Source organism: Clarias gariepinus, chromosome 24 (genome assembly GCF_024256425.1).
Source record: "Clarias gariepinus isolate MV-2021 ecotype Netherlands chromosome 24, CGAR_prim_01v2, whole genome shotgun sequence".
NCBI lineage: Eukaryota > Metazoa > Chordata > Actinopteri > Siluriformes > Clariidae > Clarias > Clarias gariepinus.
Window position 1 is genome coordinate 24990373 of NC_071123.1, and position 24391 is coordinate 25014763.

The window sequence follows — 24391 nt, forward strand, 5'->3', positions numbered from 1 at the left end:
AACCCGTGCTTGTTCTTTTATATGATTTTATTAAACATATAATATAATCATTTATCAATTAAACTCCCGAATCACTTTTGTAATAATAATTACTATTATTGATCTTTTTATATAAGGAGTTAATCCGTGATTTTTTTTATTTTTTTAAAGAAAAAACACGTATTACGTTTGACTCTGGGAAACGACGTGTCTGTTGTGAGTCACTTTAGACACCAGAGGGCGACACATCCACATTAGTAGTTTTTTTTGTTACTCCACGCGCCATTATGTAACGCACCTACTCACAAACGAGTTATTTTATTTATATATTAAAAATAAACATAAACTAATAAAGAATATCATCATTCATGATTAATATTTATTGTTAATTAAATTATCTGAGATGCTTCATTGACAGTCTGTGGGGAGAAAAAATTATTTCTGAAGTAAATATTGAGCGAATGTGACACGACGGCGCGGTGGTTAGCACTGCCGCCTTGCACTGTCTCTTCGCACGGCTCTGGGTTCGAATCCCACCTCGGGGTGTGTGTGTATGGAGTTCGCACCGTTCTCCTCATGCTCGGAGGGTTTTCTCCGGGTACTCCGGTTTCCTCCCACAGCCCAAACACATGCATACTGAGCTAACTGGACTAACTGGCGTTCCCATACTGTGTGTGTGTGTGTGTGTTCCCTGTGATGGATTGGCACCCTGTTTAGCGTGTACACCACCTTGTGTCCTTAGTCCTCTGGGGAAGGCTCCAGGACGTCTGAGACCCTGTAAAGACCAGAGAAAGCGACGATGATGGAAATGAACGAATGAAGTGGTGAAGGTTTAGCTTAGCGTTTAACGTTGAGTAAAATGATTTAACGCGCCTCTCTGTGGTGCGTCTCGAGGATTAACCATCCTAATCTGTTAACGATCTTAATTGTGGAGTGTGTGTTGTCAAGGTTAGAGCTCTGGTGAGATAAACAGTGTCCTTTGATGAGTGTGTGAAGCAGTTAGCAACATTAGCTTTTTAGAGGATCGACGGGATTTCGCGTCATCCATTAACTTAAGTCAAGTATAAATAAACACCCACCTTTAAACAATAAAAGTAACTCTTACTCTTTCACACAGCCACCCACCCACACACACACACACACACACACACACACAAAATAAACCTTAACGAAGCCCACTGACAGTATTGTATACTCTCATTTTTTTGTATACACACACACACACACACACACACACACACATGGTCATATGCTGTTTTGTCATTAGCCACCAAAAGAAGGGACGTCTCTCTCTCTCTCTCTCTCTCTCTCTCTCTCTTCAAACACACACACATACGCGCGCACACACGCGCGCACAGACTGCTTGCATGCAAATACAAGTCGTCTCTCTTTCAGATTCACTTACAGGCACGCATGAGGACACTCACACTCTCACACTCTCACGCTCTCTTTCTCTGTGTGTTTGTGTGTGTGTGTGTGTGTGTGTGTTTGTGTGTGTGTGTGTGTGTGTGAGAGAGAGAGAGAGAGCGAGAGCGATGCTGTTAGTTCCTCGTCTGGACGCTGGAGGCTTGACATCGGATTAGCTCTGTATTCAGTGTGCGCTTCACTCACACACACACACACACACCGGACACAGACATGAGCACGGGGGACGTGGTGTGTACCGGATGGCTGGTTAAATCCCCACCAGAGAAAAAGCTCAAGAGATACGTGAGTAGAAGGACCTGTGTGTGTGTGTGTGTATGTGTGTCTGAGAGCGAGAGAGGGCATTAGAGTAGCAGGTGCTGCAGTATGAAAGCGCGCGCGTGCGTGCATGTGTGTGTGTGTGGAGTCCCCTAAAAACAAGCTCAGTTTCAGTGTAACATCACGTTGTCGTGCGTGTTGGACGTGTGCATCTGTACATGTGTGTGTGTTAAGCGTCATTATTAATACTCGAGTGTGTGTTGCCGAGAGGAAGCAGTGTGTGTGAGTGTGTGTGTCTGTGGTGTGTGAGCTACACTATAGCAGAAATCATGTGTCTGAAACACACCATGTGTAGGGAAATCAAATCCAACACACGCCTAAACAGACACACACACACACACACACACACACACACACACACACACACACACACGCATACACTCACACACGTACACACAAACAGTAAGAATTTCTTCTTCTTGAAAACTCTCTGCTATCTTCCCGGTGTGTGTGTGTGCGTGTGTGTGTGTGCGTGTGTGTGCGCGTGTGTGTGCATCACGCTGAGGGCTGACACACACTCTTGCTGAGTGACAGTTCGCATACTCTCGGCAGGTGTTTGTACAGATCACAGGTTCATATTCATGCGTTAATTTCAATACTTTACGGTTTCTATAGCAACGGCGCGTCGGCGTGTGTGAGCAGTGCATGCAGCATAACCGTTGCGCCGCTTTCTTAAAGCCTGCTTGTGTGGAAGGAGTCTCCAGTGTCAGAGGTCAAGCGTTAAAGCTGTGAGTGAGAGAGCGTTTATCGCTGCTATAACGCAAGCGACAGCAGGAACGCGCTACACGGTACACAAACGGCAATGAAACACACCGTGCTCAAGGCAACTTCAGGGCGGTACCAGTGTGACCCGGCTTCATCACATTGCACCGTCACTCATACACACACACACACACACACACACACACACACACACACACACACACACACACACACACACATACAGACTGTTCTCAGATCAGTCTAACACAGACACATGTCTCTACACTAGAGCTATAGAAGGTTCCACTTTACTCAGAAACTGTCCTCTGGTAGACCACAAGCCCCCAACTGTGTATCTGTGTGCAAGCGTGTGTGTGTGTGTGTGTGTGTGTCTGTGGGTGTGGGCTCCTGGAAGCTGACTTCACATTTATCTAGAAACTCAAAAGTCAGCATTGTGCTACATACTGAGTTTTAATTAAAGTTAATTTTGCTAACGCTGTGAGTAAATGTGGTGTGTGTGTGTGTGTGTGTGTGGCCCAGCCCTTATCCGTTCGAACCTTTACTGTAAAGAGCCTTATGAAACGAGGTGAAATATCACTAATGAGCCCTGACAGGGTTGCCAGATCTTAACGATCACAAAAAAAAACGTTTAATAAAAAATTCAAGAGAAGTAAAATGTGTTGTTTTTATGTATATTTCTCTGTGTTGCGTTAGTAACCGGCCACCATCTGCATAGACGTTCTGACTCGCTACAAGGGAAAGGTCACAGCAACCCATCGCAGCATGCGTGTTATTAGTATAAGTATTTGAATTACAATTTGCGAATTGTTTTGATAAATATCCTGGGATTTATTTATCACACAAAGGAGAGCATGAACCCGATAGGAAGCTCTCCATCATCTAAAGTAGATTAGATTTTCACAATAAACCGGAGAATAAACACTATTTTTACGAATGAGCTGCAGCCTAGCGAAGTGTTACTTTTAATATCATTTAGCTAGCATCGTTACAACAATCAAATAATATATTTTTAATATATAATATATTTTTTCCAACTAAACACAATTTCAGCTGTGTCTGACAAACAAGCCATGTTTTTCAGAAAAGTTTGCGGCCGCTTTCATTTGTGAACGTACAAGACGCCTTGACGCCACGTCACACACGAGACACGTCAGTCACACATACCGCTGAAACAGCATCGCAAACTTACATGCGCTACACAATTACTTGTGTAAAATACGGACCTGTTCGATTATTTCATTGGCTGCAATTACTAATTAATAACTAATTAATTACATATTTTTTGTATTAATTATGTCATTTTTAATATAATTTTAAGTTAATAAATAAATATTGGCAAACATCCACATTAGACCATTTGTCCAGTTATTTACTATTAAATACGCTTAAATACAAAAAAGGTACATTAAATAGTAACACATTGAATTTTAAATCTTCATTATAACAATGTGATTTTTTAAAAATTAAGTATCTAGCCCTAATTCAATTCAATTCAATTCAATTTTATTTGTATAGCGCTTTTAACAATTGTCATTGTAGCAAAGCAGCAATCACAACACACATTTGGTTGAGGGAGACGTTAAGACGTTATTATTTTAATTTTTTTTTAAATCTACATTACAAATAAAGAAAGAAAGAAACAATGTTATATCACAAGTGGAAAAGCAAATCTATTTAAAAGCTACACTTTTAAATGTGTTCATTTTAACAATAATATACACTGCCGGGGCAAAAAAAAGTCACACTCCAATATTTTATTTCTTTGATTACGGCCGTGTCATGGTTTCGATAGGCTTATGCACAACCTTTATTACTGTCCAGAGTCTCATTATTTTTTCTCCAAGATCTTGTGTTGATGATGGGAGATGTGTGAAACCTTCTCCAGCACATCCCAAACATTCTCAATGGGGTTAAAGTCTGGACTCTGTAGTGGCCGATCCATGTGTGAAAGTGATTCCTCACGCTCCCTGAACCGCTCGTTCACAATTAGAGCCTGATGAATCCATTGCTATCGTGGAACATGGCCGTGCCATCAGAGGAGAAAAACTCTATAGATGTGATAACCTGGTCATAACCACAGGGGCCTGTGCAGTAAGGCTTGATTGGTGCGTCACTTCATCCACCCCTCCTCCTAACCTGATCCACTCACTACTCACTCATTACACTAGATCTGGACTCATTAGATGGCATGGGCTTTTTCCACTGCTCCACAGTCTGAAGGGTTAAATACCTCGTTGCAGCTGAACCATATTAATCACTGCAGAGATTATCTAATGAAAGACTCTTAACTATTCACGTAGTAAGAACAAACAGACATTTCCAGTTTGGGCTTCGACTCTAAATATAACAACAAATACTAACAATTTTTTTTTTTAACAAACCAAAAACAAAAAATTCCAAAAAATTCTTTAACTGTTTTTGTTGTTGTTGTTGTTGTTGATTTTTCATGCATCTATGTCTGGCTTTTACACCAGCTATTGGATGAATTTGAGCTTTCATGGTTGCACTTTGATTCTTTCTATTTTCAACCAATTGTAAGTGCGCCCCTGACCATCACATTCACATGTGCTGCTTCTCCACAAAGTTGTGTAGAAGGACCCATTTGTCTAGAATGTCTCTGTAGCATTACAATTTCCCTTCACTGGAACTAAGAGGGTGGCACAGTGGCTTGGTGGTTAGCGCTGCTGCCATGCACCTCCTGTTTGTGTGTGTGTGTGTGTGTGTGTGGAGTTTGCATGTTTTTGGTTTCCTTCAGAGGCGGGGACAATTTTAAGATCAGAAATAAATTGTGAGTCTTACCACAAGGGGCGTTCAGGTCAAACCCACACTTGTAATAAAATTTCTGGTGAATAAAGGCGTGAAATGGGTGATTGACTTGTACAGCGGACTTCAAGCTGCAGTAAAACATTTGAACGCTGCAAACATTTTAAAGAAAGTTGTGCGTCCATGAATGATGATTCCAATGCAGTCGCAAACCTTCAGAGAGTGGATCGTCTGATCCTTGAAAATCGACATTTCTGACTTGCGGAAGAGACACATCTGTCTGTGAGAACTGTAGGGACGATCTTTCACACATTTGAAAACCCCATTTTAGGAATTCCTGGGAGGCCGGCACTGCAGACGTCTATCAGACACGTGGTCCGATCATGGCTCTGCCATAATGAAACTTTTTCCTAAAATTTGATAGTGTCCAAGCACGAGTGAAACACTGGAAAAGTGCATTAGTGTAGCAGGAGATTATATAGAGAAATAAGATAGATAATATAATATAAAGCTTTTACTCTCAGAAGTGTGTGCTGTTCTTCTGTACAATCCAAAGTCCTGCTTTAACTCAATGCTCTTGTATATTGTATATTTCAGACTGTAGTTCCTAGGGTGAAGTTTCTCTTTGATTGGTTCATTTTGTATTTCAGCTTGTGATCGATGGAGGTTTGACACAAATTTGTGTATTTTTACATGTTTAACAACTTATTTGTGTTAATCGTTTGTCTTTATTTTGTGTAATATTTACACAATAATTTTACACAACTTAAGTGAGATCTCATATCTCAGCCTTAGTTACCACTGGTCCATTGTGCTGCATTTTTGATAAACATCTCCGTGTCGCGTGGTTCTTCCTCGTCCGTCTAAGTGCAGGTTGTGTGTAAAAGCCTGGTTCCTCTTTTCGTTTTGTACGTTTCTTTGTTTTTAACTTCTGTTTTGTTGGATTTCCAAAGCGTGTTTGTGTGTCATGAACAAAAGATTCTTATAAATATGTTTAAAATTATTCTGAATTACTTTGTTAGCCAAGCTGTGTGTGTGTGTGTGTGTGTGTGTGTGTGCACGCATGCGTGTGTGTTTGTTTAACATTTATGTGTGTACATGTTTTTGGGTCACGCATCTCTGCATTTCCAGGTGACCTTCAACATGTTTGTTGTACAAGGGCCACCATGTGTGTGTGTGTGTGTGTGTGGGTAGATATTAGGAATTCTACAGCATTGTGCAAACCAGATTAAAATAATTGTTTTGACTGTACAGAGACAGCATAATAAACACACACACACACACACACACACACACACGATTCTGTGAGTCCCAGGGTTATTGGTTTTTTATTGTGAAAAAAAGAAAGGTTCACCATCAAGATGTAGAAATGTGGAAGATGTGTAGAGATGTGGAAATATTGACCTGTGTGTGTGTGTGTGTGTGTGTGTGTGTGTGTGTTACTGTAAAATCTGGGCGTGTTGCAAACTATGGGGAGCACTCAGAGTGCCAGGTGCATGTAAGCAGGCAGAAATTAGCCAAAGACCAGGTAAGCACAAGTGAGCAGGTTAAAAAGGTTAGGGCTACACAGTTCTGTGTGTGTGTGTGTGTGTGTGTGCAAGAGAGAGAGAGGGAAAGAGATAAACCTTGTATGTAAAATACTCTTTCTTTTTGGTTTCATGTCAACCAAAAAAAAAAAAAAACATAAGCTTTAAATTTTATAATTCAAGCAGCACACAGTATTCTAGGCGGCACAGTGGTGTTGGGGTTAGCACTGACCCCTTGCACCTCCAGGGTCAGGGTTCGATTCCCGGCCAGGCTCGACTCCTGTCTCTGTGTGCATGGAGTTTGCATGTTCTCCCTATGCTTGGTGGGTTTCCTCTGGGTACTCCGGTTTCCTCACACAGTCCAAGGACATGTATTGTAGGATAGGTTCCCAAATTGCCCGTAGTGTGTGAATGAGAGTGTGTGTATGTGTGTGTGTGTGCCCTGTGATGGATTGGCACCCTGTCCAGGGTGTACCCTGCCTCGTGCTCTAAGTCTCCTGGGACAGGCTCCAGGTCCCCGTGACCCTTTTAAACCACTTAATTCAGGATAAAGCGGTTTAGAAGATGAGAGAGTGACACAGTACTCTACATAATAATATCTACGTTAGGATGTTCATATATTACAAAAGCTGTTTAACGTTGTAGTTAATCATTTTTTATTGTTTATTTCTTTATAAATTTTATATCCATCCATGAATATAGAAACCTTTATAATCAACTGAGGACCCTGAAGGCCATTGGGTAACCATTGTATTTATTCCCATATAAGCCAAAAATACATTTAAATATAAATACAGAGAATCGTAAGAACTCCTATTAAATTTGTTTCTTGAAAGAAAAACTAAGAAACTATGAAATTTAAAAGGTAGAACAGACAAATACTGAGAAGTATTTCAAATTAATTCAATTTAATTATCTTTTTATTTTAATGATTTACTGATGTTGATTTGTAGCTTGTATGTTGAAAATGTAAAATATCAACATTGTATGTAAATATAAACACCCAAAAGTTACAGTGCTATACAATAAATGAAAAAACTTAAATGTTTAAAAATGGTAAAATAGGAACGTTTTTATGATAAATAATAGCTAAAACAGACTTCTGTAAGTCAGGTGTACTGGAGTAAAAACACAACAGGAAACCGAGGACCTGTTGTGGAGTGTAACACCGCTTCTCTACAGGTGGTAAAACTCCATTACTGATACATGTTATTTGTGTCGTATTGTAACTTACTGTACTTGTACTTTGGGATTTTACTTTCTGCCCAAATAGTTGTCAGATCTCGGCTCCGCCCCTCACCCTCCTCCATGAGTTATGCGCTACATTTTCTTCTCTCGGCTAATCGGTTTTCGGTAATCAGAATTATATTACATAATATTACTATTAATATAACATTACATACTATATACAATGTCTCCATGACAACGACCCCAACGGCCTTGAAAATCCAGCGATGTTGCTTTGTACTCCATAAACAAGACATTTGTTAAACAAAGCTGTTGATTAATTTCCTTTTTGTGTGTTTTTACGTGAGTTTTTCTGTCTATCTTTGTTTTGTCTGAGGAAGTCTTGAAAAACATTTTCATAAATTTGCGTACTAAATTGCTTGTGCATGCATGCCATCAAAGGAATGTAGGTGTGTGTGTGTGTATGTGTGTGTGTGTGAGAGAGAGAGAGAGAGAGTTTGTAGAAACCAAAACTTGCTTTGTGAGGACAAGTCATCATAATGCTAGGACATTGTCACGTGTCCCCACAAAGTAAATAAATAAAACAAAAATGCAGCTTTTATTAAAGAATGTATTTAAGATATCTATTTCGTTCAATTAAAATGTAACATATACAGTATATAATAAAAAATATCTTGCCTGACCATAAGTTTGTTTGTTTTTTTGCTCAGTTATTAAACAACTTTGAAGTAAAAAAAAAAAAAAACAATTCTGAATATTTAATATACATTTATTTTTAATAATTATTCGATACTTTTTTGTACTAGACTTTTCTTGTAATTACATAACAGATGTTTAGTCTTTAATGAGTGTTTACTGGGTGTGTTGTTGATAAACAAGGTGTGTGTGTGTGTGTGTGAGTGTGTGTGTTGTGGGTTAAATTGTTATCAAGTATGTGTGTTGGGGTTGAGACTCTAATAGTTGCTAACGTTTCTACTTCTCCTTATACTGAGGAACTGTTTAAACCAAAACACACACACACACACACACTCATTAAAATTACTATGCCTATAGTATTCATGTGAATTCATGCCTACCCTCACCCACCAACCCACATATACACACACACACACACACACACACTCTCCCACACACACACACACACACACACACACACACATACTGACAAGGTCTGTAGGTCTCAGACTTCCTGTTTGTGAAGAATGCTGGGAAAAGAACAACTGGTTCCTCTCTCGCTTTCTCACACACACACACACACACACACAGAGAGAAAGAGAGCGTGGCTCTTGTGGTTACACGACGAGCAGTAGCCTACCTTCATGTAAGAAAATAAACAATAAAACAGAGAGTGAAACATGGCATTGTTTGACACTTGGTGACTTCGCACGCTTGGAGAAACCTCAGTGTGGTTATGCTAACAACCCCTATGAACGGCACACACACACACACACACACGTAAATAGAAGACACTTAACCTTAAAAGACACATTTACGTGTTTTCCAGTGTTTCTAGTTGCGATCCTAATGCTCCGTTACAGCTGTTTTTTAGAAAGGCAGAAGTTTCTAAAGTTGAAGGAAACCGAAACTGACTGCGTTTAGCCTTAAATGTAACTTTCATGCAAATACTGCCAAGTTGTAAATCACACAAAACAGACTTTTTTGCGAGTTTGCAACAGTTACACAAAACAAGCAGCTAATCACATGGCTGTTGTGTTAGCCAGCTGGTTACACTAATTAGCTTTTGAATTAAAATGAATACGGCTGAATCTCCACACCGCGTCTTGTATCAGATCTCACATGGAGGAACAACGTCCTGGTTTGTGTCTCGTAGCAAAAATATAAACTGACAGTTTCTGTATGTGAGGTTTGGGGTTGTTATGCCATAAAAAAGGAAGAGTGATGAGCAGAATGTGTGTGAAAGCTCACAGCACAGTAACACACACACACACACACACACACACCGCATGCTTCCTACTGAACATCTGACCGTTAGAGAGCTATCTCCATTAGTGGTCATGTCACACATTCCTTCTGTTTCCTGCCTGTGTGTGTGTGTGTTAAGAGAGAAAGCGAGAGTGTGTGCATGTTTTAAAAATGTGAAAGGTACACAGTGACCTAGGTATAACAAAACAGAACGATGGGGAAGAAAACAAAGGAACAGGGAAACAGATCTAGTAGGCTGGAGCACTCACACGCACACACACGTTATATATTAGGACTGCGGGGACATGGGGTCCTCACAACGCAGCAAATCCCTGTTAACAAACACACACTTGTTATGTATAATAAATTCATGAGGACATTTGTCACTGGTTAAGTACACACACACACACATACACACACACACACACACACACACACACATGTTCACACGTGCAAGCATGCACATATTATTCAAGTTATGGGAACATTTGGTTATTGCTAAACACCCCCCCCCCCCCCCCCCCGCCCCCCGCCCCCCGCCCCCCCCTGTTTATTCTATGTACACACACACAGGTACACACTCACACTTTTTAGGTGTTACTATTTGGTTTTTGGTGCTTTGCTAGAAGCACATGTGCATATAATTGGAATACATAATAAGCATGTGTGTTTAAGTGAGCATATCTGTGTGTGTGTGTGTGTGTGTGTGTGTGTGGCTGGGTGGCTGGGTGGGTGTGTCTGTTTCATATCAAAACATTTTCAGGACTAAGACACTCAGCAGACATCAGCTTTAAGTTTTATACGACCGCTTTTTATCTCATTATTTTTGGTTTCAATGTTCTCTCTCTCTCTCACTCTCTCTCTCTCTCTCTCTCAGGCATGGCGGAAGCGCTGGTTCGTCCTGCGGCGTGGACGGATGAGTGGAGATCCCGACGTTCTTGAGTACTTTCGCAGTAAAACTTCTCGGAAGCCCATTCGCTCCATCGACCTGCAGGAATGTGAGGTGGCGGCTGAGGCGGAGTCAGGGCGGGAGCTGGAGTGGGGGGTGTGGCCTGTCAAACGCCACCTGGCCAATCAGCACTTGTTCGTAGTAAAGACATCAACGCGTGTGTTCTACCTGCTGGCCAAGACGGCCGAGGAGATGAACAGCTGGGTGAGGAACATCGGCCAGATCTGCACCTTCAGCACCTTCAACCACAGCACAGGTGTGACACACACACACACACACACACAAACACACACTCGTGCCAACACGCACACACACACACACATCCAAAGACACGCTCATCTCAACACAAATACAAACACACACATGCCCACTTACATATGTGCGGCACACACACACACACACACCTCTCAACATACATCCGAACACACACAAACACGTCTCAACACAAAAAGACAAACACACACACACACACACACACACAAACACTCCTGAACAGATACACACTGATATGTAAACAAGCTGTACATCTGAACACACCTGCTTTTAGACACACAAATACGGTGACACACACACACTCACATAAGCACACACAAATACAGTGTACAGTGCAACACACACACACACACACACGCGCGCACACATCTAAAGAACCAGACACACTGCGACACACCTGTTCAGGTGCGTCCGAATGGAACACTTGGCTTTGTGTGTGTGTGTGTGTGTGTTTATTTTCGTCATGGCCCGGTGAAAACACAACGCTCCCGCCCTTCAAACCATCAGACTCGGAACACTGTTGCTAGGCAACTGGAGAACACTAATAGCATGCGCACAATAGCTAATCACTGGGGCTAACGATTAACCGGGTTAGCCTTGTGGCGTTTTTTACAGAACTGAAGTCACAGTGAAGGAGAAATGATTCAGAATGATCTGGAAGGTTGACATTTGCCTCAGATGTGAAGAAGAATTAGCAAAAGAAAAAAAAAAGAGCCCGCGACGCTAAAATTACACCTAGCATCAAATGCTAACACATCTCTGTTATCAAAACTTGAGGTGTCAAGAGATGTATAGATAAGAGTCAAGAGTGTCTCTGACCCCTTTTATGCTGAGTCACGCACTCCCACACACACACACACACACACACACACAGACAGTGTCTTCCTCCTTTTCCTGTAAACAACTAGATGTTTTTGCTGATGTATAAGGCTAATGACAAACTGCTAATGCTAGCATAAAAGGAAAAGGAGAAAAAGGAATGCAGATAGCTAGCTAGCTACACGTAGATAGATATGTCACTTTTAACATGTTCACTTCATTTTCCTTTTTTTTCTCCACCTCATCTTTCTTTCGTAACACACTGTTCTCTCACTCTCTCCCAGATTCAAATAAGCATTCAAATAATCTTTTATTAGCATGGCTGAAGCAATCACGTAGCCATCTATACACGCAAACAGAGAGAGAGAGAGAGAGAGAGAGAACAACAGACCTGGTTTTAAACTTGTAATAATATAATAGAAACTAGCAAAGGAGTATCAGAAATAGCATTTGAGCTAACAGTACTGACATACTAGCATTAGTACTAGCATTAGCAGGCATTTCATAAGGAACAACACTAGCTAACTGAGGATATGCTGGTGTATTTTTAGCATGTGCTAACACATTCTGGACCACAGTGCAACTTAACAATGTGCAAAAAATAACCGGTCCTGACATGGCATTAGCGCTGAAGCTAATGATGGGGGAACATTTGATTCGTATTTAATTTAATGCAAATTTTTTAAAAACTAGGCATATTTAGCTACTCTTGGCATGTTTCTAACAGTGGCACCTGCGGCGTAGCAAAGCGCTAACAGGCTTGTATGAGCACAGAGAGAGAAGAAAGTAACGCTAGCTAGATGTAACTGCAAACAGCAGGTGGTCACGTGATTAGCGGAGGCCTAGCAAAACAAGGCCGATTAGCGTTTATGCTGTTTACGCTCAGAGATAAATGTTAGCTGGAAATGTTTTGCTTCCCTGCTGTCCTGGAGACAAATGTCTGGTAAAATGACTCTCTCTCTCTCACACACACACACACACACACACACACAAACACACACACAGTGTATGTAATCAGAAGTATGCATGCACAGGCTTGCACAGATACAGGTTCACACCCGTTGTCATCCCCCACATACACACATACACACACACACACCAGGAATTAAACTTAACCGCAAGTTTACACATTACTCCCAAAGATAACAGATGGTAGATACAGAGCTGGGCTAGTTGAGCATTTAAAACACACACCACACACACGCACACTATGTGTGCATGGTGAATTTAACAATAACAAGTATTGTTTAGCTTGCAAACATTAGCGCCAAAAGCTAGTAAGTGGACACACACAAGGCCCTCCCAAATTCTTACAAATACATCATGCGTGTCTTGACGTTGATTGGTCGAGGCGATGAGGTGTGTCATATCCAGTCTGTGAGTTTCAGCATGACATCAGCAATCCATTTACCACCCACATCACTGCTGCAGAATCCTACGCTCTGATTGGTCAGAAATTGTTAATTAGTTCTCCGTAACAGGAGCTCTGACTGTTGCGCAGGTTGATGTTATCGTTTCCATAGCAACAGCTCATCCACAGGGATGTGTACAAAGAGACGAAAAACAACGGAGACAGAACAGGAGATCAAATATTAAACATTATGTAGTCATTGACAATTTACAGACGACCGCTTTAAGAATTTTACCTCCTGTACATTAATCAATTAATCAACAAGTCAAGCAACCAATTTGTCAAATAATTTATTAATGAATCAATCAATCAAACGAGTAATCATTTAATTATTTAATAGGATGCTGAAAAAAAATTGGCTGGCTAGAGGATTACAACAACGTTATTGTTAAAAATTTAAAACAATTTGTTACACTTCGGTCTAGGCCAGGCAGAAAAAAAACAAGGTGAGAGGCGAGGAGTGTGTTTCCTTGGTGAAAAATAGTTGTAAGCTTTGGAAGCTGACACGGCCAAAATAATTTCAAAGACACAAATTTCCTTGCAATGTGGTGGCAAGATGTGTGTGGCACCTGAACCTAAACAATCTCACATCAATCGTAATGCTAGCCAACCATTAGCATAACAAGAGGAAAGAGCGGATAGCGGAAGTGTGTTACATTGCCCCTACTGTGCGTGAGCTAGCGGTTCAAAAAAATGCGGTGACTGGTGTCCATGTATCAGTGGGAACATGTGATAGCCTTCGCCCTCCCTGGTTGGTGGTTGGGGTTGGATGGGGGGGGCGTTCTAATGACAGGTGGGAATCAGCTTTGACAGCTCTGAGGAGAGAAAATTAAAAATAATAATAATAATAATTGCTTGAACTTATCTCAAGGTGAAACACTAAAAACTACCCAAAAGAAAATAACCAAAAATTACAGCACTCTCCCCTTACAACCCTGAGTAACCGAAACCTAGAGAGTGTAAATCATATGGTGCCAACATCCCACAAACCGCTACACATACATTGGGGCAAAAAAGTGTTTAATCAGCCACCAATTGTTCAAGTTCTCCCACTTAAAAAGATAAGAGTTGCCTGTTATTTTCATTATACAGTATGTATACCTCAACTAAGAGAGAAAAAATAAGGGGGGATAAAATCACATTGTAGGATTTTTAAAGAATTTTTTTGCTAATTATGGTGGAAAATAAGTATTTGGTCAATAACAAAACTTAATCTCAATACTTTGTTGTAAACCCTTTGTTGGCAATGACAGAGGTCAAACATATTCTGTAAGTCTTCACAAGGTTTTCACACACTGTTGCTGGTATTTTGGCCCGTTCCTCCATGCAGATCTCCTCTAGAGCAGTGATGTTTTGTGGCTGCCTCTGGGCAACATGGGCTCTCAACTCCCTCCAAAGATTCTCCATGGGGTTGAGATCAGGAGACTGGCTAGGCCACTCCAGGACCTTACAATGCTTCTTACGAAGCCAATCCTTTGTTGCCCAGGCGGTGCGTTTGGGATCATTGTCATGCTGAAAGACCCAGCCATGTTTCATATTCCATGCTGATGGAAGGTGGTTTTCACTCAAAGTCTCACGAAACATGGCCCAATTCATTCTTTCCCTTACACAGATCAGTCGCCCTGGTCTATTTGCAGAAAAACAGCCCCAAAGCGTCATGTTTCCACCCCCATGCTTCACAGTAGGTATAGTGTTCTTTGGATGCAACTCAGCATTCTTTCTTCTCCAAACATGACAAGTTGAGTTTTTACCAAAAAGTTCTATTTTAGTTTCATCTGATCATATGACATTCTCCCAATCCTCTTCTGGATTATCAAAATCCAGGATTTGAGTCCCTGGCGGAGCAGTGAGTTATTGATGGTAGCCTTTGTTACTTTGGTCCCAGCTTTCTGCAGGTCCTTCACTAGATCTTCCCGTGTGGTTCTTGTTTTTTTGCTTACAGTTCTTGTGATCTTTTTGACCCCACGGGGTGAGATCTTGCGTAGAGCCCCAGATCAAGGGAGATTATCAGTGGTCTTGTATGTCTTCTATTTTCTAATAGTTGCTCCCACAGTTGATTTCTTCACACCAACTGCTTACCTGTTGCAAATTCAGGCTTCCCAGCCTGGTGCAGGTCTACAATTAAGTTTCTGGTGACCTTTGACAGCTCTTTGGTCTTGGCCATAGTGGAGTTTGGAGTGTGACTGTTTGAGGTTGTGGACAGGTGTCTTTTATGATAATCGATGCCATTAATACAGGTACTGAGTGGAGGACAGAGGAGCCTCTTAAAGAAGAAGTTACACGAGAGCCAGAAATCTTGCTTGTTTGTCGGAGTCCAAAAAATACTTATTTTTCACCATAATTCACACATTAATTCATTAAAAATCCTACCATGTGATTTTCTAGTTTTTTTTTTCTTATTTTGTCTCTCATAGTTGAGGTATACCTATGATGAAAATTTCAGGCCTCTCTCATCTTTTTAAGTGGAAGAACTTGCACAATTGGTGGCTGACTAAATACTTTTTTGCCCCACTGTAAACTGTTTACAGAAGCTCTTTACAATGAGCAGAAAAACACAATCAAAGGGCAAACCAAAAGAGAGTCAAAAACACGCGAGGGGTCATAGACAAAGTCTCTCAGAACACAGGGCAAATACAGAAGAGGGAAAACCACAAGCATTGTCAAAATAACAAGCAAAGTGTCATACACAGTGAATCTCAGTAATGAGTTAACGATAAACGCAGCGAAGCAAAGGCACAGTCTGGGGTGGCCTAGGCGGAAGAGGCATATGTGGTCTTCCCCGTCCCCTGGTCAACCAATCGTGATGCTGGAGGCGGGAACAACGAAAGTGAAATGAGCAATCATCAAATAGGTTGTAGGAAGCAGGAACCAGAATGCTAAAGCAGGCTGGACCTAAAAATTAAAGAAGATACATGCCCTTTCCTCCATATACTGTGTACATATATCTTCACGGGTGTAACAAATTTTAAGTTACAGACAGATGCTTTAAACTGCATCTTAAGATAATAAACACTTCAGTGAAGTTGTTACAGATGGTCACTTTGGGCACACAAATAAATAGATAGATAACGGAATAATGGAATGTTAAGACTGTAGAAAACAAGACAGAAACTGGGGCCGCTGGAGGATTACACCTTATTACTACCTGTCTAGAAACATTTTTACATTTTACAGATTTTAAGAATTTGCCCCAACTGTCCGGTCACTAACCGCAGAATGAGATAAATACGATGTGGAGAAAACCCTGTCACTGGTCCCTGCGCCATTGCTGTAATTTCTACAGGTTAATAGAATTAAATGTTGCGAACAGCTGCTTTAATGAGGTTCTTTTTTTTAAAAAAATCACACATACAATCGCACATACAAAAAGATGGATGTTAGAAAATAATTAAGTGAAGGGAAAAAAAACAAGTCACCGGACCGGACACAGCCTCCCTGCATTCTAATGACGCACTCACATTTTCCACACACCCACACACACTTTCATTTCTCAAAAAAATGCTGTGGAGTGTCTGTGGAAAACTGCTGTGTGTATGTGTATGTGCGTGTGATGGTCATGAGTTCTGCGTGGTGTGTAATGCACGTGATTGGGAGCCGTTACGCTCGTGGGCATTTCATGCTCACTTTCTTAAAAAAGAAAGAGGATGGACAGGAGGTCGTCAGTGTTTGTGCAGAGGCTCGTCACTGCTTCGTCGCCGCCACCTGCTGTTTATGTGGCATTATAACAGCTGTGTCTCATTCTGGCCATGTGCCAGTACGAGTTATAACATGGACCTCGCTGACTTCCTCTACACACTTCTCTGTGGGTTATATGTTAAGGGGTGGTTTTGTTACTTTATCAGCTCTGTTGAAGTTTAAAGCAGAGTTTACCCAGAATGCACTGCTCACTTTTAGGTAATTATTGACATACAGTAGCTGAAGTCAAGTCAGTTTAGTACAGAATGAAATGAAACAACGTTCCTCCAAGACCAACTTGCTACATACAATATAAATTAACAAAACTAACTAGCTAGTTAAGAAACCTAATTAGTTGACTAGTTGAGACAAGACAGATTAACATTTTAAGATAATAGAAAACGATCTAAGTCTTATACAGTACAAAAGAGGCAACATAAAGTGCACATGCAAATGTGCAAACAAGAGTGACAACATGCCAACATGACACATTTCAATACTCTGTGGTGATGAGGTAATGAGTTGAGGTAGTGGGAGGAGAAACAGTAAACATTTTTTGTAAGTAGCTGTGAGTTTTGTGCAAATAACAAGAAATAAATATTGTGCAAAAGGTTGGTATGTATGAATTGTTAGATGGTTGTTAGTTCAGTCCCAATGTTATTGAGGTGGTTGAGTTTATCTGAGTGATTGTATATGTGTGTGTGTGTTTATCAGTCCAGTCCCTTTTTGTTGAGGAGATGAATGGCTTGTGGAAAGAAGCTGTTACACAGTCTGGATGTGAGTGCCTGGATGTTTCGGTACCTTTTTCCAGATGGCAGAAGGGTGAAGAGTGTGTGTGAGGGGTGTGTCCTATGAGCCACATGGCTGGGGACTTTGCAGATGCAATGTGTGGTGTAGATGTCTGTGATAGAGGGAAAAGAGACCCCAATGATCTTCTCGGCTGTCCTCACTATTCGCTGTAGGGTCTTGTGGTCCGAGATGGACAATTCTCAAACCAGACAGTGATGCAGCTGCTCAAGATGCTCTCGATAGACTCTCTATATATAGTGGTACGGATCAATGGTGGAAGCTGGTCCTTTCTCAGCCTTCTTTGAAAAAAAAGAAGTTGTTGGGTGGACCAGGTAAGAATCTCCTGCCCAGGAATTTTGTGCTGTTGACGATCTTCACAGAGGAGCCGTTGATGTTCAGTGGGGAGTGGTCGTACTGTGTCCCCCTGAAGTCAACAACCATCTCTTTTGTTTTATCAACTCTGCACTTCCTCTCTGTATGCTGACTCATCAGTCTTGCTGATGAGACCCACCACAGTCGAGTCATTAGCAAACTTGATGATGTGGTTGGAACTGTGTGCCACTACACAGTCGTGAGTCAGCAATGTGAACAGCAGGGGACTGAGCACACAGCCCTGGGGGGCCCCAGTACTCAGTGTGGTACTGGAGGTGCAGTTCTCGATCCGCACTGACTGAGGTCTTCCGGTCAGAAAGTCCAGGATCACGGTACAGAGGATCCAGAATTTAGGCCCAAGAAGCTCAGCTTCCTGATCAGGTGTTGGGGGAAGATAGTATTAAATGCTGAACTGAAATCTATGTACAGCTTTAAACGTAGGTGTCCTTGTTGTCTAGGTGTGTAAGGGCCAGATAAAGTCTGGTTCCGCAGCTTTATGTGGGTTAACTCTGCGTAGAGAATTCCTTACATCAGTTCTGGTGAGACAGAGCACCTTGTTGTTCAGAGGAGGGGCGGTCTTTCTCTTTGTCCCGTCATTCTGTGCATCAAACTGAGCGAAGAAGCCGTTTAGCGCATCTGCAAGGGAGCCATTACTGTCACAGGCAGGTGATGATGTCCTGTAGTTGGTGATGGCTTGTATGCCCGTGTGTCACTGCTGTTCCTGTAGTGATTGTGAATTCTCTGGGCAGAGAAATTCAAGAAAAAAGAAGTGCACATACCTTTTGGGTAATCCACGGTTTCTGGTTGGGGCCTGAGATGATGCTCTTGGAGACAGTGACATCATTGGTGCACTTGTTGATGTAGCTCTTTACTGATGTGTACTCCTCCAAGTCGGTGAAGTTGCCGTAAGATGCAACCTCTCAAAACATGTTCCAGTCAGTGTTCTTAAAACAGTCCTGAAGAGCGGAGATAGCTCCTGCTGGTCAGGTTTTCACCTGCTTCAGATGTGGTCTGAGTAGCCGAGCTGGGGGCGGGGCTCTGCCCGATATGCATTAGAAATGTTTGTGTAAGATCCAGTGTGTTTTCCCCCACAGACTGATAAAATTTAGAAAACACTGACTTGAGATTTGCATGGTTAAAATCTCCAACGACAATAAAAAAAGCTGATGAAAAACAATATTCAGTAGTTCAAATGTAGCACAAAAATGATCGATTGTGTTAAGCATGCTAACCGCTACTTTACTATGCAAAATTCTTATAGAACAGAGAATTAGTATGCTTTTCATTTATCAAACCAATTAGTACATACCTGATTATGATATTGTTCCTTAACTATGCTAGCTAAAGATTTTGCTGACCGAGCTTTAGCTTTACTACATTACCTATTTTCAAAAAAGAATTAATATGCAAACTAGTTACAAGCCACTGGTTCAGCATGCTACTTCTTCCCTGTTTATTTATTTTTTTGCTAGTCTTTTCCAGGTTAAAGAATTAGCGTGATGGATTGTTAACCAACATATCAGATTTGTATCATTATACATATTAGAATTAATTTCATTCATTAATTATTATGACTCATTATCATTTGACTCCTTTTTTTTTAGAGTCAATGGACAGTCTCGCCCAAACGCCTTCCTCCCATCATCCCTCTCCCGTGCTCTCAACTCACACCCCATTTTCATCCAACCAGGACGAGCCAGTTACTGAAGTAGACGCTGCCGCCAGAGACGAACCCAGTGACTCGGACATCAGCATCCCGCTCGATTATCTTTTTCTGTCTCAGTGTGAAACTGGGAGGAAGAGCATCACCAGGTAAGCCCCGCCCAAAAAAAGCAATATGGTCTGTAGAATTTTGCCTCTTTTTTTTGCCCTATTTTTACTCTTATAATTAAAACTGGCAAGTTTTTTGCCTCATACATTTTATTTTAGGTAAATAAATAATAAATACGTATTTTTTTCTGTATAAGTTGTAATGATGCAAATCAATATGAATCAGTGCTGCTTCCTTAACCAACTTTGTTTGCAATGCTAGCTAGCTAGACATGGCTGTCATTTTAAGCTAGCTACATAGAGGAAATTGAGCTAGCTAAATCTGTAAATTATTTAAATTATGTTTCAAATTTTTTTTTTAAAAGTCTTTTTTCTATATATTTTTTGTTCATTGTGTATCAGGTGTGACAGCATGTCGAACTCAGAGCGTTCGTTTGAACAAAGTTCCTTCGAAAACGTGACCGATGACGTGTTCAGTCCCGGCATGTGCATAGACTCCGCCCCCTTACCCTTCGGCGTCCTGTATGGGACACGGCAGCTATCATCGTGTCCCGTCCGCGGCCCTGGCGACGTCTTCCGATTCGACAGCCCGTTCTGTGCCACGCCCCCTCCTCTCCCACCCAAACCCACACAGATGTCCGATCACCGCTGTCCCGAGGACACCGTGCGTAACCAGGGGCAACCGGGGCTCCTCCCACGCAGGACGTCGCTGTCGGGCGGGGAGCATTTCAGAAGAGGTGCGAACGCGCACACACACACACACACACAGGTGTACACACAGTTTTTGTCATGTGATATGATAATGAGAGTGATTTTATGTTCAAAGGCAAAAACCATGCCCTCTATAAAGGGGGCGTGTCTTTTAGCATCTTAAGGCAGGGAGTTATGGATCGTCTATATGTGCAGGAATGATCTCTAGCTAACATGCGCTAAGCTGACAGAGTTTTTGACTGCATTGCTTTACCTGCAGGTGAGTTCGAGTTCAGCGCCAGAGGAAACTGGAATAAAAGACTGAGTCTGAATCTGGTAAACACATTATCTTACTTATTCTAATATTCAAGTGTTTATTTTTTTTGTTTGATTTCTTTGTATCACAATTATGTCTCACTGTTGTGTTTCCACCAGTTAATCTCCTTAGGAGGCTAATCATTCCAGCAGTGTTGTTAGCTAGCTTTAGCAATGTAGCTCATTTTATAATTCCACATTACACAGAATCGTCTTGCAAATATTCTGGAGTGTTTGTCCACAGTGTGAGGAGGTTTTAGATGAAAAGGGATACTCTCGTTAAACCACAGACGCTTGTAACACTGGAATGTTACAGAATTCAGGGGTTGCAGATGCGTTAAAGCCGTGTAGAGCAAATACACTGAATACGAATATTTTATGTCTGATATAATGGACACTCGAATGCTCAGTCAGTCTCCTGTCTCTCTTTTTCTCTCGCTCTCTCTAGCCGATGTTTATGGTTAACGCTCCTTCCGAGAGCCAATCAGATGATTCCTCTTACGTGCCAATGGCCTCTCCGCCAATCAGCACCTCCGACATTGAAGTCGACGGCTACATTCCTATGAGTCCATCCACACTTCCTGTTTCATTGTTGACGAATGGGAAACCAGAACCACCTCTTCCTCCAGGCTCCGATATGGAGCCTCCTCCAATCAACCGCAGTCTGAAGCCGAGGAGGCGGGGTATGTTTCTGTCAAACTTTTCTCAACAGGACCATAATGCTTTTCATTCATCATTTTGCAGTTATGATCTTAATAGTTTTTACATTAAACTTTTTCCCATCAAGATCTTAACGGCTTCCATTAATAATTTTACCGCAAAGCTTTAATTTACAGTTCCACATCAGAATCATACTGATTTACTTTAAAAATTTCACACAGGATCTTAATGGTTTCTCCTATCACATTCCACTAAACATTTCACCCTGAAGGTATAATGGTATCAATTTAAAAAAATCCCTATCATGATCTAATGTACCTAAAATAATTTTTTAATGCAACTGAGTGGCTCATGACTCACCTCACTGTGGGAAAACTTCCTCATTCTCCTGAGTCAGGAAGCCCTAACAGTGTTATAAAGCACCATGGAGATAAACACCATGCTTTAGAACATTGTGAGCTCACAACAGTGTTATGTTGAAGGTTTTTAAGCTGTTACTGTAAATACTTCATTTTAAATATAGCATTATTTAAGATTACTTGTTTATTATCTGTCATGTTAATTTTTATCCTCCATTGTAGTGAAACCACCGCCCCTCGATTTGTCCACCATTAACGAATGCCCCACCCACCTTCCCCGGATTCACACCCTGACAGAGCCAAGGTGAGCAGAATAAACCAGAACCTAATACTTATCTCATTTGTGAACATGTTCTCTGTCATTCAATCATTCAAATGTTTGTTTGTTGTTTTCCTGTGTATCTAGTGCCTCACCTCTTTGTGTTCCATGGGACAGGGGACGGGGCTTAAATCCCACCGAGCAGGAAGGGAACATCACGCCTACGGTAACTCTCGCTCTCTTAGTCTCTCTGTATTATCTGATTTCTAAATGACAGATAAAATCTGCTTAAAGCAAAACTATTGTAGAAATAAAAAGGTGTGTGTTTTTCTGTGTACAGTCTTTGTTCTCTACATGTGACTCCGCCCCCTGGTTCCGGAGCTCTCACCTGGATTACCTGTCACTGGATTTTAACTCCGCCTCTCCCTCACCTGTTCAAAAGGTAAGCAGTTTAACACTGGGGAAGGGAAAAGGAGATAATACATCAATTCTTACGGAACATGAAATAAGGTACAAATAAACAAAAATCTACTTCCTTTAGTCTTATAACATATTGTTGCTTCCAGAAACCTCTGCTGGATGAGCAGCGCGTGGACTATGTTCAGGTGGACGAGAAGAAGACTCAGGCGCTGCAGAACACCAGGACGGAGTGGAAGGACAGCCGGCAGCCGAAAGTGTGAAGGAAAAGAAAAAAACTGTAAAATCATTGTACAATCAGAAAACAAATCAGTGTGCAGTAAACGCGGTGCACTTGGTCTGAGTTCCCTCTCAGAGGTGCGAGGACAGAGACTGAAGGACAAAAACTATCTATTTCAAGTTCAGGTACAACATCAACCCACTGTGAAAGGTCAACATTCAGTGCTAGGACGAATGCAATGCTTGTTCAGAGTCCAGCTGAGAAACTGAAAAAGGGTAGCTCCGGCATGTTGAAGTCTCTATAACTGTAATATTCTGTGTGTTAATATATATTGCGATGTGTTGTTGGTACATGATTATTTCTTTAATCAGATCTACATTACCGTCTGACTGTGTCAGTTATAAGGGATGTGAGATTGTATAAGATGTTGTGTTCTTTCTCTTCTGTGATTGAGATTTTACAAAACAGGGTTAAAAAATCAAATGGTACAAAAATGGAGTCTGAGTCCACTAACAAAATAACAGTTCCCCCACAGTTCCTACGGATATTTTCTGTAATATCAACCCAACGCTGTGCGTTTCAAAGCACTAGGGGCAGCAAAACATTAAAAACAGTCTAAGGCTGTAATAGTCGTTAAGAGGTAAAAACACTAAAATCTGTATGTTTCTTTTTTTTATTATTTGAAGGAAAATTCAAATACATTTTATTTTTTATAATTTTGAATGTTTCTATCCTAAACAAAGAATTTGCGATGACTCATAGGGGAGAAAATATTCATATTTAAAAATACAGTTCTCAGTAGTGGACTTGTAGTGTCCGTGTTTCACTGTGATGTCATCACGACTGAATAAAATATTCAGCATTTTGTCAAAAGCACAACTACAGTACTGTCACTGTGATTTCATCAGTATCATACCAAAAACTTTACGGTTGTCTAAGGAAGTGTGTGTGTGTGTGTGTGTGTGTGTGTTTATGTGCGCATGTTGTGCATGTTTAACAAACACCATTCCCGATTGTGTGCTGTACATTTCAAAATCAAATTATTTTTCAAGTTAAGAAAAGTTGACCTCGCAAAAAATAAGTAATAAATCAATAAAATAATAATAAAAATAATGTGTGCCTTTTATTTCATTGGTCTTAAAAAGCTGTTATTGAGTTTTAATTACAGTTATTGTAGTTATATTACAGTAATGTTACACTTTTGAAACTTTCATTAGTTATAGCAAAAAAATTTTCAGCTCAAATTTCTGAGTACGTTGTATGTCAGTAGCATGTAGGAACATTACAGTGGATATAACTCAGTTACCATAAGTATATAAATAGTAAATAAAACTGTTATTTATGTAACTTTAAATAGTTATATCAAAAACTTTCTGAGTAATTTGTTTATCATATATCAGTAGCATTTAGGTACTTTACAGTAGTTATAACTTAAATTAAGTTAGGTCAAGTATTTATAAATATTAGCAATATAAAAAAACAGTTATTTATGTTACTTTGAATAGTTCTAGCATAAATGACTAAATTGTCATGTCAGTAACATGTCAGTACATTACAGTAGTTAAAAC

The 24391-nt window shown here is 40.8% G+C and overlaps 1 protein-coding gene across 2 annotated transcripts; it reads left to right on the forward strand.

Annotated features, from left to right (window-relative positions):
• Positions 1-1311: 1311 nt before the first annotated feature.
• Positions 1312-23916, forward strand: gab3 (GRB2 associated binding protein 3). 2 transcript variants are annotated; one of them, XM_053485469.1, is made up of 10 exons: positions 1312-1689; positions 10723-11050; positions 19738-19945; positions 20306-20640; positions 20874-20929; positions 21357-21591; positions 22150-22231; positions 22364-22412; positions 22527-22628; positions 22753-23916. In XM_053485469.1, exons 1-10 carry the CDS (start codon positions 1618-1620, stop codon positions 22864-22866), a joined length of 1581 nt encoding a protein of 526 aa, XP_053341444.1. In that variant the 5' UTR covers positions 1312-1617; the 3' UTR covers positions 22867-23916. The 2 variants fall into 2 exon arrangements, with proteins under 2 accessions (XP_053341444.1, XP_053341443.1); XM_053485468.1 differs by having other exon boundaries at positions 1313-1689; positions 22334-22412.
• The last annotated feature ends 475 nt before the right edge of the window (positions 23917-24391 follow it).

What these genes read in the sequence shown, in the direction of transcription:
- gab3 (XM_053485468.1), top strand. Translation starts at nt 1,618, where the DNA reads ATGAGCACGGGGGACGTGGTGTGTACCGGATGGCTGGTTAAATCCCCA. An exon ending in CACCTTCAACCACAGCACAG is followed by an intron (nt 11,051 to 19,737) that starts GTGTGACACACA and finishes CTTTTTTTTTAG; the next exon opens with AGTCAATGGACAGTCTCGCC. An exon ending in TCTGAAGCCGAGGAGGCGGG is followed by an intron (nt 21,592 to 22,149) that starts GTATGTTTCTGT and finishes CCTCCATTGTAG; the next exon opens with TGAAACCACCGCCCCTCGAT.